The sequence below is a fragment of the Ascidia mentula genome, chromosome 1 (genome assembly GCF_947561715.1).
Source record: "Ascidia mentula chromosome 1, kaAscMent1.1, whole genome shotgun sequence".
Taxonomy (NCBI): domain Eukaryota; kingdom Metazoa; phylum Chordata; class Ascidiacea; order Phlebobranchia; family Ascidiidae; genus Ascidia; species Ascidia mentula.
In genome coordinates, this window is record NC_138566.1 from 22,152,953 (window position 1) to 22,169,378 (window position 16,426).

The 16,426-nt window shown below is 40.0% G+C and overlaps 3 protein-coding genes across 3 annotated transcripts; all 3 read left to right on the forward strand.

Annotated features, from left to right (window-relative positions):
• Nucleotides 1-280: 280 nt before the first annotated feature.
• On the forward strand, nt 281-2,850 carry LOC145901660 (kinesin-like protein KIF6). The gene is made up of 2 exons (XM_082989420.1): nt 281-1,756; nt 2,166-2,850. The coding sequence occupies exons 1-2, from the start codon at nt 354-356 to the stop codon at nt 2,422-2,424; spliced, it is 1,662 nt and encodes a 553-aa protein (XP_082845546.1). The 5' UTR covers nt 281-353; the 3' UTR covers nt 2,425-2,850.
• A 787-nt stretch (nt 2,851-3,637) lies between these two features.
• Nucleotides 3,638-14,128, forward strand: LOC145897992 (uncharacterized). Its single transcript, XM_082986449.1, has 24 exons — nt 3,638-3,838; nt 4,123-4,234; nt 4,399-4,498; nt 4,867-5,019; nt 5,242-5,359; nt 5,518-5,683; nt 5,994-6,123; nt 6,396-6,619; nt 6,947-7,054; nt 7,405-7,518; nt 7,757-7,876; nt 8,207-8,311; nt 8,751-8,878; nt 9,133-9,282; nt 9,835-10,068; nt 10,862-11,167; nt 11,614-11,712; nt 11,803-11,940; nt 12,343-12,452; nt 12,594-12,801; nt 12,901-13,021; nt 13,276-13,433; nt 13,684-13,854; nt 13,922-14,128. Exons 1-24 carry the CDS (start codon nt 3,701-3,703, stop codon nt 14,126-14,128), a joined length of 3,618 nt encoding a protein of 1,205 aa, XP_082842575.1. The 5' UTR covers nt 3,638-3,700.
• Nucleotides 14,129-14,345: 217 nt separating this feature from the next.
• On the forward strand, nt 14,346-16,371 carry LOC145898003 (RWD domain-containing protein 2B-like). The gene is made up of 4 exons (XM_082986459.1): nt 14,346-14,776; nt 14,880-14,976; nt 15,067-15,332; nt 15,835-16,371. The coding sequence occupies exons 1-4, from the start codon at nt 14,346-14,348 to the stop codon at nt 16,082-16,084; spliced, it is 1,044 nt and encodes a 347-aa protein (XP_082842585.1). The 3' UTR covers nt 16,085-16,371.
• The last annotated feature ends 55 nt before the right edge of the window (nt 16,372-16,426 follow it).

Consider the following 16,426-nt stretch of genomic DNA (forward strand, 5'->3'; position numbering starts at 1 on the left):
AATTCATGAAAACCTAAGTGCCGATACTTGAAGGTTGTCCCCTATACTATTAAATAGTTCAGACCCTGGTATTTGTTTGCTGTATTATTGGCTGTTTACCGAACATACCTTGTCAGTATTATGGAAAATATTAACTCGACAGCAGAGTGCACAGGACGTTTTCAAGTGAGTCAAACAACAAAAGCAGGTTGAATAAGACGCGTTTATTTAATACAGCACAAAGCTGAAATTCTAACTTTTTTGCGTCCAAGAAACTAATTTTATTGTTGCTTGTAGAAATAGTTGTGCGACGATAAGTCAGGAACGTGTTTTTTCGTCTTGTCATACCTTAAAGCAATCACACGAGGCGAAAAATGATAAAAAAAAGTTTAAAAAACGACCCGCAGCTGCCCAACAGCGAAGTTATCAAAGTATTTTTGCGTGTGAAGCCCAATCTTCGACCGGAGGCGGTGGAATACGAAGTAGACGAAGGCGGACATTTTCGCGGCGCAAAACGCAAAGGAAAAGTGAGCACAATTAAATTTGAGGCGCCGGATGACTTCATAGAGAGACACGCCCTAATTCCCGCGTACAAGTTCTCGTTCGACCACATCTTCGACCAGCCGGCCGAGCAGGCTGAAGTGTATGAGGAGGTAGGGAAACCGGTGGTCGAACAGGCATTAGAAGGTTTCAATGGAACTGTGTTTGCCTACGGACAAACGGCAACGGGAAAGACCCACACCATCTTGGGGCCTCCGGACATGAATCTGGAGCTGATTCTCGCCGATATGACGGAGCAGAAAAGAAAGGCTCGCCGACTCGAAATGGAAAGGGTGAAAAAATCGACACAACGCCATGCGTCTGATGATGATCAGCTGGACGAAGGGGTGGCTGATGTGTTTGAAAACGAAAACACTCCAACGCCAGAGGAGGAAGCTGCACCGACCCCGGAACCGGCCAATGCCATTCCGTCGTCCTGCGGCCTCATCCTACGCGCCTTGGCACACGTTTTCTCCTTCTTGGAGCTACAGGAGGGCCAAACTTCGGTGGAGATTTCGTACATGCAGATCTACAACAACGAGGGTTTTGACTTGCTCAGTGGCAAGCCAGGTATTGGGGGTGTCCGGCACCTGAAGGACTTGACCAAGATCACGGCAATGACGGACGCCCGGCAGAAACTCCACCTCAAAAACCTCTCACTGCATATGGCAAACACCATTGAACACGCGACTGAGTTGTTGCAATTGGGCAACGCTGCCCGAGAAGTGGCCGAGACGCACATGAATGAGATGTCCTCGCGCTCTCACTGCATTTTCACCATGCATGTTGCGTACAAAAGGCGCGCCGACGCCACAATTATCCGCTCCAAGATCAACCTCGTCGACTTGTCGGGGTCGGAACGTGTGAGCAAGTGGGGGAAAGTGAACAAAACACGACTGAAAGAAACTCGCAACATCAACCTGTCTCTCCACCACCTACAGCGAGTAATAGAAGCGCTGAGTCATCGCCAGCTCACCACTAATCCGCATCACCGTCACCAGCACGTACCTTTTCGCAGCAGCCTCATCACGCTGGTGCTAAGCGACAGCCTCGGAGGCAATTCTGTCACCCGCATGGTGGCGACGGTTAGCAACGAGTTGCCGAACCTCGACGAAACGATATCGACTTGCCGTTTTGCTCAACGCGTCGCTTCGATCCACAATAAAGTGATATCGAATCAGTCGGCCGATTCGGATTTGCTTATTGCCCGACTGAAGAAGGAAATTGCGGATTTGAGGTCAGTTGTTGCGTATGTAACAAAAAGAAAATCATGCACCGGTTTACCGTTATCTGACCGGACTGGGTAATAAACACAGTATAAATAAATAACGAATGTAAGTTATAACCCTCATAACGCCGTATAAGTGAGGGCTTTGGCAAAAACTAAACAGTTATTAGTGGCTGGATTAAGTGAGCATCATACGTCTACGCATTAGGCGTGTGGCATTTGTAAATCATGGCCAATGATTTGTTCTTCCTTTACGGACTATATGCAAATGCCTGTCCGCAGCTCCGTGGTTGGAGGTCGCTGATTTAAATCAATAAGCCACAAAAAATAAAACATTCGAATACCTACAACACTTAAAAAAAAGAGGAAAGTTTACTTGTGTCATAAAAATTTTCACAATTTGGTAATTCTCTTCAAGGCGGAGCATGGCAGACAGTAACACCCCCGAGTCACACGACGGACGCACACAGACCTCTCCCGTGGAGTTTGACGAGGAGGAGCTTGAGGCTTTGGTGGTTAAGTATATAAACACCCTCGACAAAAGGTCGGTGCTGGACGTTGGGTTGCAAAACGATGTGGTCCAGTTCTGTTACCGCAGGATTAAGAACCAAGTGTGGACGGAGAGAAGAGGAAAGTCGGAACCGACGAAAAAGTCAAAAACCTGTACGATTTTGTAGCAGATAGATGCACTTCTATAAAAACGCGATTTACTGTGAAACTACATATATATATATAAGCAAGCTGTGAGCAACGTGATTTCCCTCAAATGCTTGAACATATACTGTATTGTAACTCACTTTAATTGCTTCGCATAATGACGTTTGTCGCAAAGACAAGAAAACCGTCCAATGATCTTTTTGCGCTTTCGCTGCAGTTTTTCCAAGTTTATGTCAATTATGTTTCTGTACGTATTCAATATTGGTCGATTTCTCGTGGTAGAAAATGACGTTTGTATTGTTGATAGTGAGCATTGTTAACTCTTGGTTAACTCTGAAAATCTACTATCTTTTTATTTACTATGTGAAAGTGTTACGTTTGTTTTAATTTTGTATTATTATTATTACACTAGCATTGATTTGACTTTCTTGTTATACAGTGGCGTAATATACAATGAATGTTCTTATCTTTGAAATGGTTTTGCTCTGTGAAAAAGACCCTCAAAAGCGACCTGCAAAGATTGATGGACAAAATCAATTATTTAATTATTTTAAAATAATACCAGATTATTTTTGCAACGATAATCAGAAACCGTCTATTGTAATGTAAACACGTTTTAATTTAATTGATATTTTTGGTTTAACCAGCGGTTCCCACCCTTTTTGCAGTCACGAACACCTTTTAAAAAATCATCCACAGGTTTAACTAATCAAATTCAACACCAGCTAAGTTCACGACTGTAGAAAAATCCAGTTGACGAACTTGTGTTTGTGTAAAGCAATCTGCAACAGTAAGCTGACGCAATGCACTTTAGCTCGATCCCAGCTCCCAACAACACCTGGATTGCGTTTACTTGATGCTGGATATGTCCACGTATTGATTGGCACATCCCTTGTCCTTTGTATGGAATAGTCTTATGATGAGGAAACACCTTCACCTAACGAGCTTATCCCCCGTTGTACCTGCTTCCAGTCGGTTCTTTTAGCATGTTGTCTGGTATGTACTTTAAGATAGTCAGTCAGGATTTTATCATATGTAAGTTATGATGGCGAGTGGAGCAGACTGGAGCTGATGGTTTTTACCAACCGGTAGTTGTTGTGAATGAAATAGTTGTTAGACTCGTTATCATTAAAACTAACCTCAAGTAGTTTTTTTTAACATAAAACTTCTGTGACAAGTGTTCAAAAACTTACATTAAATGATATAAGTTTAAATAAGTTGTGATGCAGAACAATAAAACAGGTTGCAAGGTATAATGTATTTGTAAGCAATCTTGGCTACACGTGTTGTCAGAATATGGAAAAACAAATCTCGATGCGGTTTCTTCTCATCATAACGGCATCGCTGGTTCTTGCAACAAGTGAAGCAAAACGCTTGCGGGGTGGAACCGCCGCATGGCGTCCAACACACAACTACGACGACCAAAATCCAGAGGTTAGTTGTACACGAATAGCAAACAAATCATTTGGAAAACTTTTTTTAAGATCGTCCAGCATTTTATGTGGTAAACGTGCACATATAAAGAAAGTCATTTTATCTTTTGTTTTCTGCGATAGACTATTATTCTGATACAGTTTTAAGGCTACATTTATTTTCAACTGGTAACCAAACAATCACCTATGTACAAGTCATAACGTCACGCTTTTAATTTAAAGTTCTTACTCTCAGTTAAAAAATTAAAGCGATTTCGTGTCGTTAAAACAATCTTCCATGCTAAGATCGCAGTCGTGTTTCGAGTCGGCTTTCAGTTGAATTTCTTCAACGACCAGAACAAAAGTGAAGTGCTGAAGTGGAGATGCACCCGCGGATGTTCCGCCAACGTCCCCAGTGGTGAGGCTTAACCAAAAAATGTTGTAAACCGCCCGTAACATGAAAATGTTACATTTACATTTTCGTCGCAAGATTTTAACAGAGATATAATATATTTTTCGATCTGAGATAAATTTCAAATCACTGCCGCCCGCAATTTGCAGCCGTAATTTCTTTTGTTTTAGAATTTATACCGATTGAAAACTGCAGTCGCGCCAACTGGTTGTGGGGTGGGAACCAGTTTACACTGAAACTTCACAAGCAAGCCCAAGACTTCGCACTCATGTAAGTAAATGTAGCAAATGTACTGAGTAGTAATATTTACAGAATCTTATTGTGAAAAAACATTCAAAGGCTGAGGTATTAGCTTTTAAAAATGTGCTTGCGATAATAACCTCGTGTTTTTGTTGCCTCGTTTAATTTTATGAAGTTTGCAATTCCAGTAGAATTATCATGGGGAATATATAGCCGTAAAGAGTGATTCTTCTACAACTAACATAACAGGTTTCAGTTTTAGGCAAAATTTTCTCTTGATAAAGCATTAATTAAACTCCCTTGCCATTATTCATGCGAACCTTATTCTATAACAAACAAACAATTTAAAAATATATAAATACAGCTTAGTTTTATCCTAACCTCCAGATGTTTCACAGTCACAAGTACACTGCTACACCTGGATTAGAAGGAAGTATGATATACCGCTCAATGGTATTTCGCTCCATAGAAGTGAGCGGAAAAACGGGAATTCGTTCAGACACGGAACGCGCGAATTCATCACCTGTCTCCAATATGCTTCCCCTTGTCACGTAAAAATCTAATTCCGTTTCAATAAATTCTGTTACAATGGATTTAACATTTTTTCGCGCCACAAAAATTTACAACAAATTTTATTTTTAGCAAACGCGCCGTTAACAAACGTTTTGCAGAAATTTTGTTTCCTATAAGCCTAATCGCAGCTATGAGGGTACAACTAAACAGACTAATACTGTGAACATTTCACCAACACAAGATTTTTTTGTATTTTCCAGGCTGGAAAACACTAACACATCGATAGACATTCCAGTGGGAGACATAGACGGGGATAAGGTGAAATGTTTCTTCCAGAAAGGAATTCCTCAGATGGAAAGCATATTTTCTATCGACAAGGCAAGTGCTAATAAACGTTACGTACGTTTTGTGTCGTACGTCCAGCCTATCGTTAGTTAAAGAATCGTTTTTAGTTTTGATTTTTATTGCTCTGCAAAATTCGTTTAGCATCCTCGAGCATACGTGTCAATATGTAAAGTTAAACAAACGTTTTGTAGGAAAACTGCAAGCTGAAATACGTACAACGCGACATTCCGCTTGAGGAATATGTCGGAGTTTATTTGATCATCCAAGATTATCCTAGAACGAAAATCAACCTACATGGGTTTGAACACGGGATACACAAACCTCTCAGCGAAATTCCGCTACAGTTTTTCGTACATTGTGAGTCAAACGACACTTACATTCAACAAGCCCAGGAATGCAACATGTATTCTTATAATAAACATACAGCCCAAACTGATGTAATAAATGTTTATATGTCATAAATGCCACAATAAGTAAAACGTCTGCTTTTATTCATTGGGAAAGTTTAATTGGTATTCCGTTCATTTTTACAACTTAAGTTTCTTGGAATTTTCCCCCTGGGATAGACTCAATACTATTTTAACGTGTTACAAAACTTACATTGAATTTACGAAGGTCACGACCAACGTTTTTCGAAAAGCTTTTCAATGTCCAAAATTTTTCACAGTTGTATACAACGTTACGACACCGACCGACCAGGATGGTTTTATGCCGCAAAACAATTTGCCCGCGCATTACAAAGCGAAAGTAAACTCAAAACTTTTGATTGGCCCCATCCCGATACAATTTCGCAAAGGGTGAGTTTTACTGTTTCTGCCGTTGGTTGGGCATTTAGACTTCACAATCTTCACATATCCTGAGTTTGTCCGGACCATACAACAGACCATTGGTGCTTTGAATAAATGATGAAGATTAATCTCATTTAAATTGGGAGTCGTCGTCGTTTTAATATGACAACTTTTTCCACCCAGGGTTGAAATCCCACAGCATTTTATTGTGAAGTTTATTTTAAAAATAATACCTTTTATGCATTATATATGCTTACCTTACTTTAATCTTTCTCCGACAGCAAACCGCATTTAATTGTTGTTGGTGCAAGCGGGTTGGTCCAATTCGTCAGAAGGCCGAAAGTTGAAATATCGAAGACGGGCGGCAAAGTGTTCGAGGTTTACGTGAAATGGAAACCGAAGTCTCACCAAATTGGGTCGTACGTCCTTTGTATGACCTTTGCCGACAGAAGGACTTATCTCTACGGAAATCATAGCATAATCTGCACAACCGTTTTTGTTACAGGTATAACAGCAAAATGGCCTAACTTTAAGCTGTCTATCGTACTAAATGAATTAAAAAAACAGTTTGAAATTTTCAGGAATGTAACGCATTCGTGGGTATGTCGTTTTGGTCGATTCACAATGAACTTACTTTCTGCATTTTTAGCCCTTATAAGGGGTTTGCTGGTTTGCGCCGAAAGAATTTGCGGCCCGTGATGCTTTCAAACTTAGAAAGTTATACCAAATATTCTCAGCATTGAATATGATATGACCCAATTATTGTAACATTACCATTAGTGCCGTTGCCGAGAATACTCGACAGGCAAATAAAGAAAACATTGTGATGCAGATCCCTGTTACCCGAACCGCTGCCGACAGGGCGGTCACTGTACGGTGATGAAACGTCGATTTAAGTGCGATTGTGGAGTCGGGTTCACCGGGAAAAAGTGTGAAATCGGTAGGAGAAAAAAAAGTTAATTTGCCTGCTCGAATGCGTGTTTTGTGTGAGTATTTTAAACGACAGACACTATTCTTTGCTTGCCCACATTCTGCGAAAACGATATTTTTGTTTTTGATGGCCAATTTAAATAACTTGCCGACCACAAAGATGTTCAACTTTATATTACAAGTTGAATACTTAATGCTTTTGATTAATGGTAAAACTCTGAACTGCGTAAAACATGTCGTCCCCGTACTTTGCTTATTATTGCATGAACTCCTGTTGGATTAGATTGTTGTTGGCGAACAAACAGGGCACTTTACCGTTTTTGTTTTGTTTTTAAAAACGGGACAATTTGTTTTTACTAGAAACTATTGAATGCGAGCGTGGAACTTGTTGGAACAGCGGGTGGTGTGACTCGCAAGCGAACCCGTCTAGATGTGTTTGTGTCACAGGATTTCAAGGAAAACATTGCTACGATGGTAAAGCTTTTGATCTCAAGTCGTATCTTTAGTAAAGAATGGTATGGAAGTAGGAATACTCATTGTAGCCCTTTGCTCGCAAAAAGCCTACTTGAATGCGGAATAAATAACGTGTACTGCTGTGGTGAAGTAGCAAAACATATCAGCTCTGCCATAGTAAACAAAAAATAATAGCGCATTTTGCAAATGATTTTTTTCTGTTGCTTTGTTAATCAATAGTTTTGTTGATATGTAATAGACGTGGACGAGTGCGAAGCTGGAGCTTGCGCTGAAAATGCAATTTGCAAGAATGGGTTCGGGACATATTCTTGCACATGCAAGCCTGGTTACAAAGGCGACCCGTACAAGTACTGCACAGGTAAATGAATGTGCCTGGCTTTTGGGTTTTGCCAGTAATATTTTATTAATGAGAATTTCAATTTGCGATATAGAACATTTAAACAGAATTGTTCTTGGCTGTTGGAGCTGTGTACAACTGTAAGCAAATTGTTTTTAAAGAATGCCAAACGCGGTGTTCAACACAACCGAACTTTATGTTAAGTAACCAGGCAGATTTAAATTCGAAGGGGCGCTTGCTAAACATATGACAATGTATTTTATTAGTTAGTTTGGAAACACTACAAAGCATGTGTGTCAGTAGTAGATAATAGTTACCATCCACATTTATTCGGCCATTTTGTGCCATCAGGGTTCTGTGCGAACGAGATCCACTTCTCTGACAACGGCACCTTCTCCTTCCCTTCTATCTTCGCCAAGCTGACGGCGCTGTCTCTCGAAGTTTGTCATGACAGCAGTAAGTGTTCGGCCTGTCTTCACTGCCCGCACGCCACACCGAAGTTTACCACTTATCTGTCCTTTTCACTTGTCTATGTCGCGACTCTGGTGTTTTCCCACGGTTTTGCGGAGTCCTTTAGTTTGTGAAGTCCCGTTATTTGAATTACGTCTTTTCGTCTGTTATTTCAATGGTCGTTTTTATTTTTTCGCAACGGATTTTGCGATGCAATGTAAGCGAACTTCTGGCACCATGTACCTGTTTTACCTATTCGTGACTTGTGTTGAGCGTTCGGCTTCCGCTTCCGCTTCTATTTCATTTGTTTCTGTTTTGCTCTTTTCGCCTTCGGATTGTTTTTCGCAAGTACAACGTTCGCACAACTTTAAGCTTTACCTAAAAGATTAATTTAGACATTGTTAGACTTTGGTCTGTGTGTCGTCTAACCGTTCCATCTTCTCAGATCGGTCGATAGCTTCCATGAGATGCGCGAAAGGAACCGACGAGAACGGAAACGTCGTTTTCAGATTTGATCCAAAATCGTTTCACCATCTTGCGTGTGACGTCACGTTGGAGGCGGTTGACTTGGAGGTTCGTAAAAATGTAAAGGTTTTTGATACATTCACAAACCTGTCATTACTGGTGAAAAATTTTGTTGTTGTTGCCAACAGAAAAATGTATTGCGTCATTAAACACTCGGATTGTACCCATCCGAATCTCTTAAATGTTATTGCGCGTCCCGGTACTAATCGAACAAATAGAAACAAAGATCTTAATATTTTTACAATATCGCAATGAGACAACAATTTGTGCTTTGTATTTGGAAACACATGATGACGTCACAGTTGAAATCAAATGCAACTTCGACTGCAGCTGTGAGCAATGCGGTAAAAAATCTGGAGATACTAACAGCGGGTGGAGCTAATAACAGCAACGAGGAAAAGGCAGCAGAAATGCTGAAGACAATCAGCAACCTTGACGTCACAACAGACGTGGTAATGATTATCGTGTTCTCCAAATGGTTTCAATATTTAAGTTATTATAAGAAAAAAAATTTGGGTCATTTGTCATTATGTTCTTTCTAATATATATTTTGCCTATGCAATTAGGCATCGTCAGTATCACTTATTCTCACGGAATTCCACAAGTGACTTAAGTTAATTCTAATATAAGTAAACGAATAATCCACACACTAAGTCTTTGTTGCCTATAAGACTGTTTGGTGAAATCCGTTATAATTCAAAAAGTTCTAGAAATATGTTGATGAAAATAAATCAAGCCATTAATGAACAAGATTTGTAAAGAGCCCATGTACGAAGAGACAAAATATGCGGTTCTTTTGTTATAAAATTTATAAATACACCGAAGGCGCTCTCCATTTTTCATCTGACCTGGTGTTAAAAAATTAGAACTTTTTTCTTTTTTGCTCACCAAAAAGTGATCTGTTCTTGCACGATCAAGGAAAAAATGATATCAGCCTAGAAATCAATATCATCAAGTTTATTAGTTTGTCATTTGAAAAATCAAATTTCTTCTTTAATTTGTAGGAAATACTCACCAACTTCGTGAGCGCCGCCAGTAACATAATGGAACACATACCAGACACAAGGCAAGAAGCACAGCCGGAATCCTCCGACCTAATGGACGTTTCTTCCATCGATCAGGCCACGTGGTTACAGAGAAACTCCATTATAAATTCAGTCATGAGTTTGGGGAAAAAGGCCCACCTTCCTTTGAAAGAAAGCAACGTGCTCGTCGACACAGCCAGGATAGCAGTTGAGGTGGGAATTTTGATTTATTAATTTTCCCCCGTTTTGCCTGGCGAACACTTCACAATGTTGGTTTGGAAAACATCATATATTTTAAGCAATGATATACACGTACCTTTATTACAAGCATAAACGTAAGTGGAAAACTGCGGATTCAACCCTTCGTGACTGTTGGGAGTCATTTATCCCCACGTCGAGTTTCTGGAAAACTTGACACGAGTTGTTCAGACTCTGAAAGTAGATGAGTTCTACTTGCGTCACTTCCAGGGAGGGGTTGACTTTAACACGAACCGTTTTCGTTGTTTCATTGGTGGTGATGTCAAACGCAAAAGTTTTTGTGACACTTCCTTCTCCGTTGCTGTCGCCCACTGGCGTATTGGTTGTATTCACTTCTTGAGGCATCGGGATTTCCTCTGTATGACTGACGTTTACTGTGGGAAAATACTGGGGTTATATGCTATCACTGTGAACCGAAATTGGTATGCGAGAACAATCCCACCCAAACGGTTGCCATTTTACCACGCAAATAATTTTCAGTGGAGATTACGTGAATGTGTGTTAATTAATTCAGTAAGTCCTCAGTATATTTATTTTCGATTAGTGAAATACTCTTTACAACAGCATTCAAGCACACAAATATGCATCTAATTTTTTACGATATTTCTTTTATCACTTTTTGCGTCGACACACGCGTGGCGAATCTGTAGAAAATGCAACAAATAGTAACAAGTGCAAAGTTACCCAACTTCAGAACGACGAAGCCCTACAGCTAGTTCACATGCTACTAAACCTTTTAATCTTTCAGATAAAACAGCTGGGCAGCGACGACGGGGACCTCGTCGAAGAAATGTTGGACTTGGAAAATGAAACGTGGCGTGACGTAGTGACCCTGTCGCCACGGATTTACACAGACGCGAAGCTTGGGGTCCAATCGAACCCAGTGGCCCTGGCTATACCGAAAAGCATTTACCAACAACAAGCCACATGTAAGGCGTCGACGGAAAAGTGTAAGGGTGATTTCGCCACTAGCGGCGTGCGAGCGTCACTGGTCGTGCACAAATCCACGCCGGGTGGAAAAAATGGAAATTCTATGGGTGATAGTTTAAACCAGGTGGGTTTGTTAAATTCTACATTGTGGTTGACACAGATGTAGTAGGAGTAATATCTTCCATGTTGATTTAATTGTTGCCTCATGAGCGGCAAAATGTAATCTTTCGTACAAATAATTCCCGACTAGCGTGATCAAAGTGGCAGTTAGCACATTATGGCTTTTATATGGTGAACGAATCAATCCCGTTGGTTCTGTGAACTTCGCTGTTGTGAGCCAGAACTTACCATTATTAAAGGTCATTTTTAAGGGGATCTGGGCTCTTGTGAACTTAATATGATCCCATGACAGAATGTAGTATCGTGAAAAAAACAAAATTTTGCGACATGAACTTGTCAAGAGACACACAAACTGCATTCAAGTTTCAACATTCTTGTGGGAAATGTAGTTTAATGAGAAAAACTTGGGTTTTTGGCATTTTACCCTTTGTTACATTTTATTGTCACCAGATTGTTGCAGTCGAATTATCATCAATAGACACGTCATCACTTACAGAACCGATCGCGCTCTCTTATCGGGCCAACAAAAATGAGAACACAAGTGTAGAGGTGAGCATTATATTCCCAGTGGATCCAATTCAGCTAAGAGACAAACAAAATGAAACGATAACAAATATTGTGTTTTTTCATATATCGCAGGACTTGCCCAACTTTCGTTGCGTATTTTGGGACGAAACTGCCTTGGAATGGTCTGGTCGTGGTTGCACGCTTCGCTCATCCAATGAAAACGCCACAATTTGCGAGTGCAATCACATGACCACCTTTGCCCTCTTGGTGGTAAGTAATGCTTGAACCAATAGGCCCTAAACGCATTTCAATATGGGTTACCGTCCCTTATGTTATACTGCGCTTGATTCATTATTGTTGACATAACCCTGGGGAACAATAACCCTGGGGAAGTCTCGCCGGATGGCAGACAAACGTCGGTTTCAAACAAACACTTTAGAAAATCAAGTGCAAGAAGAACAATTCTGATTAGTCCCTTATGTTAGCTTATAAATATGTTGCTGCATGCAATAATTGCAGCATGCAACAATAAAATTACAAGGAAATGCCCATCGTGTGATAAACATGTGGTTTGAAACCTTTGTAGCAGTCTTTATTATATGGAGTTCACACAGTACATGTTCAAACAAGATTACCCCTTTCTACATATACATATTTGTATTGTGCGTGCAGAGCGTCTCCGAACCTAACGTCGATAACATACTCGACATTGTGACACAAGTCGGATGCATTCTTTCATCAGTATGCCTGGTTCTCACAATTGTCATTCACCTCGCCATAAGGTACCCGTTTTCATGCGAAAACAGTCAAAATTCATAATTGTGTGATAATTCTTTGTTGGTAGTTAAAATAAAAATGATCACAAACATGCAGTCACAAGAAGGGTGTGGCACCAAAATAATTATCCTTCGTGTTTACACAAGTCAACTTCGAAACCGTCGTCCCACTCCTATCATGGTGAATCTATGCGCAAATCTGCTCATCTCGTACTTGCTTTTCAATTTCGGGGTTGAAAGATTCGAGTCGAAGATTTTGTGTCACATAGTCGCCGGCGTACTTCATTGGTCGCTCCTGAGCGCTTGGTGTTGGATGGCAGTGTACAACTACTCCATGTACCTCGCCTTCGTTAAAGTAAGTGCACGGTTTTAACTGAACTTGCTGGATTGATTTTTTATAAATTGTACACCAAAAACTTTGGGGAAACAGACTCGCTAAATTTTTTTAATTAAGGTTCTGAACTACGTGCGAAAGCATTTCTGGCTGATGGTGTCCATGTTTGCCTACGGCATACCCACAATTATAGTAGGTACGTCTGTGGGCTATTTTGTGGTTTACATCGACGGAAACGCAGGTGAGAAATAATGTTAAAGTTAGCATCGTAGTTGGCACAATAATAGCAATAACACTCGATTTTCCACGTCTAATTGTGGCATTCAATATATCGTGTCCGATATTGAAACAAAAGGGCACATGGTAATTATAAGCATTACAGTAAGTGCCACTGTTTCTACTTATCAGGTCTCCAATGCAAAAAAAAGACAAAAAGAATGCGACCTCAGTGATGCTATCGACATAAATCACATTCGCACATGTTTTTTTACGCAGTAAACGGTACTGAGTCAGTTTACCATCTGCCTGAATTGTGTTGGCTAAGAGACGACGCTCTTTACTACACATTTTTGGCTCCTATCGGTGTCCTGCTGTTATACAATCTTGTCGTTTACTTTCTTGTCATAAGGAAATTGACGTGGAAAAGAACGCAGGTTTGTTTTCACTGAATGTCACTCTGTTGAAAAGAAATATTTTACCATTTACTCTCACAAAAACGTCATACAAAAACATGCATCCATCTGTATACAGGCCATTTCACACTTTTACGTCAGAATTAACTACCACATAAAGTTACGTTTTTTTTTCATTACAAATTGGCGAAACAACACATCCGTCAACACCAAAACATTTAGATCATTATTATGTGTAAGCGTAACTTGTTATTTTAAATCTTCAACCCAGATTCAATCTACAGTGAAGAAATCAAGTACATCTCATGAGTTGGCAATGGGGATTTCACTGGCAGCCTGTCTTGGCCTACCTTGGGTATTTGGATATTTCATGCTTGTCTCGACCGACTATTACTTCCACATGATCATGTCGTGGCTCTTCACGGGTTTCAACGCATTCCAGGTAACACATCTATTGCCCTGAATGTTGAAGACCGGTCAGTATTTTTAGACAACTTCCTTTATTGCAGGGCCTTTCTATCTTCATTATTAGCTGCGTCCGACAGCAGCACGTCAGGAAATTGTGGGTGAGGTATCTAGTGCGTTCCAGGATATATAAAAGCATCACCAGAAATAAGAATGGGAAAAGTAGCGACCAACAACACAGCAAAGCCTCGCCCACTCAATTTTCGCGAATTACACCGAGCGATCGCACAATCCGACGTAACTTTCATTGACCGAACTCGAACCCTGACAAATTAAATGGAGCTGCTGCACTGTAATTGCCTGTATTCACTTTTTCGGTTCATCCGTTTACCACTTAGAGCTACGCTCTGCACATTTCTGGTTTACCAGACGAACCATGTATTGCACAGCTGTACATGAAATCCTACTCATGTAAATTATATGTCGCAAAAGAACTACAACAATGTGAATCACTAATACCGCTGTCTTATGTTGAGTGTATATAAATTTCAATGTGATGAAAATATTGTATTATTGTTCAGGAAAAAAACATGCTTAGTCATGACACGCACTAGTAAGTGTTTTGTGACGCGGCAAATTGTCGAGATTCAAGGTTTGTATTTTGCCGAAAATAAACATCAGTTTCATGGAAAAATGGTTGACATAGTAGAGGTTCAGTTGTCAGAAGTTGATGTGCTGCAGAGCATATTTCCGAACGAAAACGAAATAGTAATCGAAGATGTTGTAACTTACTCCATTATGAAGCGTTTCTTGGAAACTAATGGTGAAAGTGTTAGACCAAAAAAGATGCTTCCTCTCATCCTAAATCTCACTTCCGACGAACATCAATGTCCGATCGAAATGAAAGTATCCATGCCTCTGAACTATCCCGAATCTGAGTTGCCAGAAGTGTTTTTAAGGTGCTTAGTTAGTGTAAGATCATTATTTGTGTTCACATACTTGACAAAATTCATAAAAACTGTTCATAGCGTTCTGCTTAAAGAAATCGATTTGATTTTTAAGATGTGACAAACTTACGAGAAGTATGCAACAAAAACTGAATGAGGACTTGAACAACTACACAGGCACATTTGAACTGGGTGAAACTTGTTTGTACCAGGTAAGAAAAAATGCTATTACAACTTTTATAAACTAGCTCTTGCTTCTGGCTGCATGGCTTACTAAACCGTTTGTTACTCTTTTTTTATAGATTGCCCAATGGACCATAGACAACATTGGAAACTATTTGATTATTAAACCAAGTGACACACCAGAAACCGAAACCACAGCGCTTGTTTGCAATGCAACTTTCACAAGACTGTGGATCTATAGCCACCACATATATAACAAGGAGAAGAGAAAGTGCATTTTGGAGTGGGCAAAGGAATTGTCACTGACTGGTTTCAGCATGCCTGGAAAACCTGGTGTAATTTGCGTTGAGGGCTTACAGGAAAACTGTGAAGAATATTGGCAGAGGTGAGTGTTTAAATCCGTACTAAGGTGCAGGACTTCCAAATCTTATCTTGGGTAAAACATGTTCAGAGTTAAGCGAATGAGCTGGAAACATATAGAGATAAGGCACAGAGACAATGTCCCAGTTGATTTGGAAAGCAAATTTAAAGGAATGCATGAAGTTAATTTTGAAGTTCACGGCCATCGCAACAATCATATGGATATGGGAGCGTTTTTTGCCTTTTTGCTGGAGCACGATTGTGGCATGATTTTTAAATATCTATTTGGCATTGAAGGAAAACTGCCAACTACAAAGTAGAACACAGGGTGTGTGAATAACATTATCTGTCATTTACTGTGGCAATATACAAGCTAATCTATCTGTCATACGAAGCATAATGATTTTGTCAAAACCAAATTGGTTTAAAAGGCTTTTATGACAAAATTATTTCACAAAGTCTGAATTGGTGTTGCTTGCCCAGCATTAGCAGCACAATTTTACAGAAGATGTTGTTGTGCTTTTCAGACTGAGAAGGCAGACATGGAAAAGATTAACAGTTGCTCACAGAGAAGAAATAGTGGCATCGCAACAGGGTTCAATGACCTTGGAAACTTTTCGTGACTTTCAAACCCCTGTAGTTGAGATGGACTTTGGTGTGCACGGTGGAAGAGATTATCACATGGACTTGGGAAAATTTCTCCAGTTTTTGACAGATCACAACAGCAAACACATATTCAACATTCTGTTTGGTGTAGAAGGTACGCTGAAGGCATGAGTAGATCTAATGGGTAAATTCCAAGTACGTGGTGGTCTACAAGGCATAGAGGGTACGCAAAAGTGGGGAATGATGTGGCGGAATAGAAACTCACTTGAGCATAAGCTTGGAGATTGATTTTGCAAGATGGAAACAAAAAGACAAGAATACTGATGATGCTCGACTCAAAATATCCTTTGACCTGATGTTGAACTCCCAACCACAGATTACATTTTCTCTTATTTAAAATGGAAATTGTCTGTGGTTTGTCTTGTATTTTATTAAACTAAAAATGTATACTTTTGCACAAAAAGTAGAATATACTCATGGTGCTTTGTTCTTTAGTCTAAATAACAATATTTG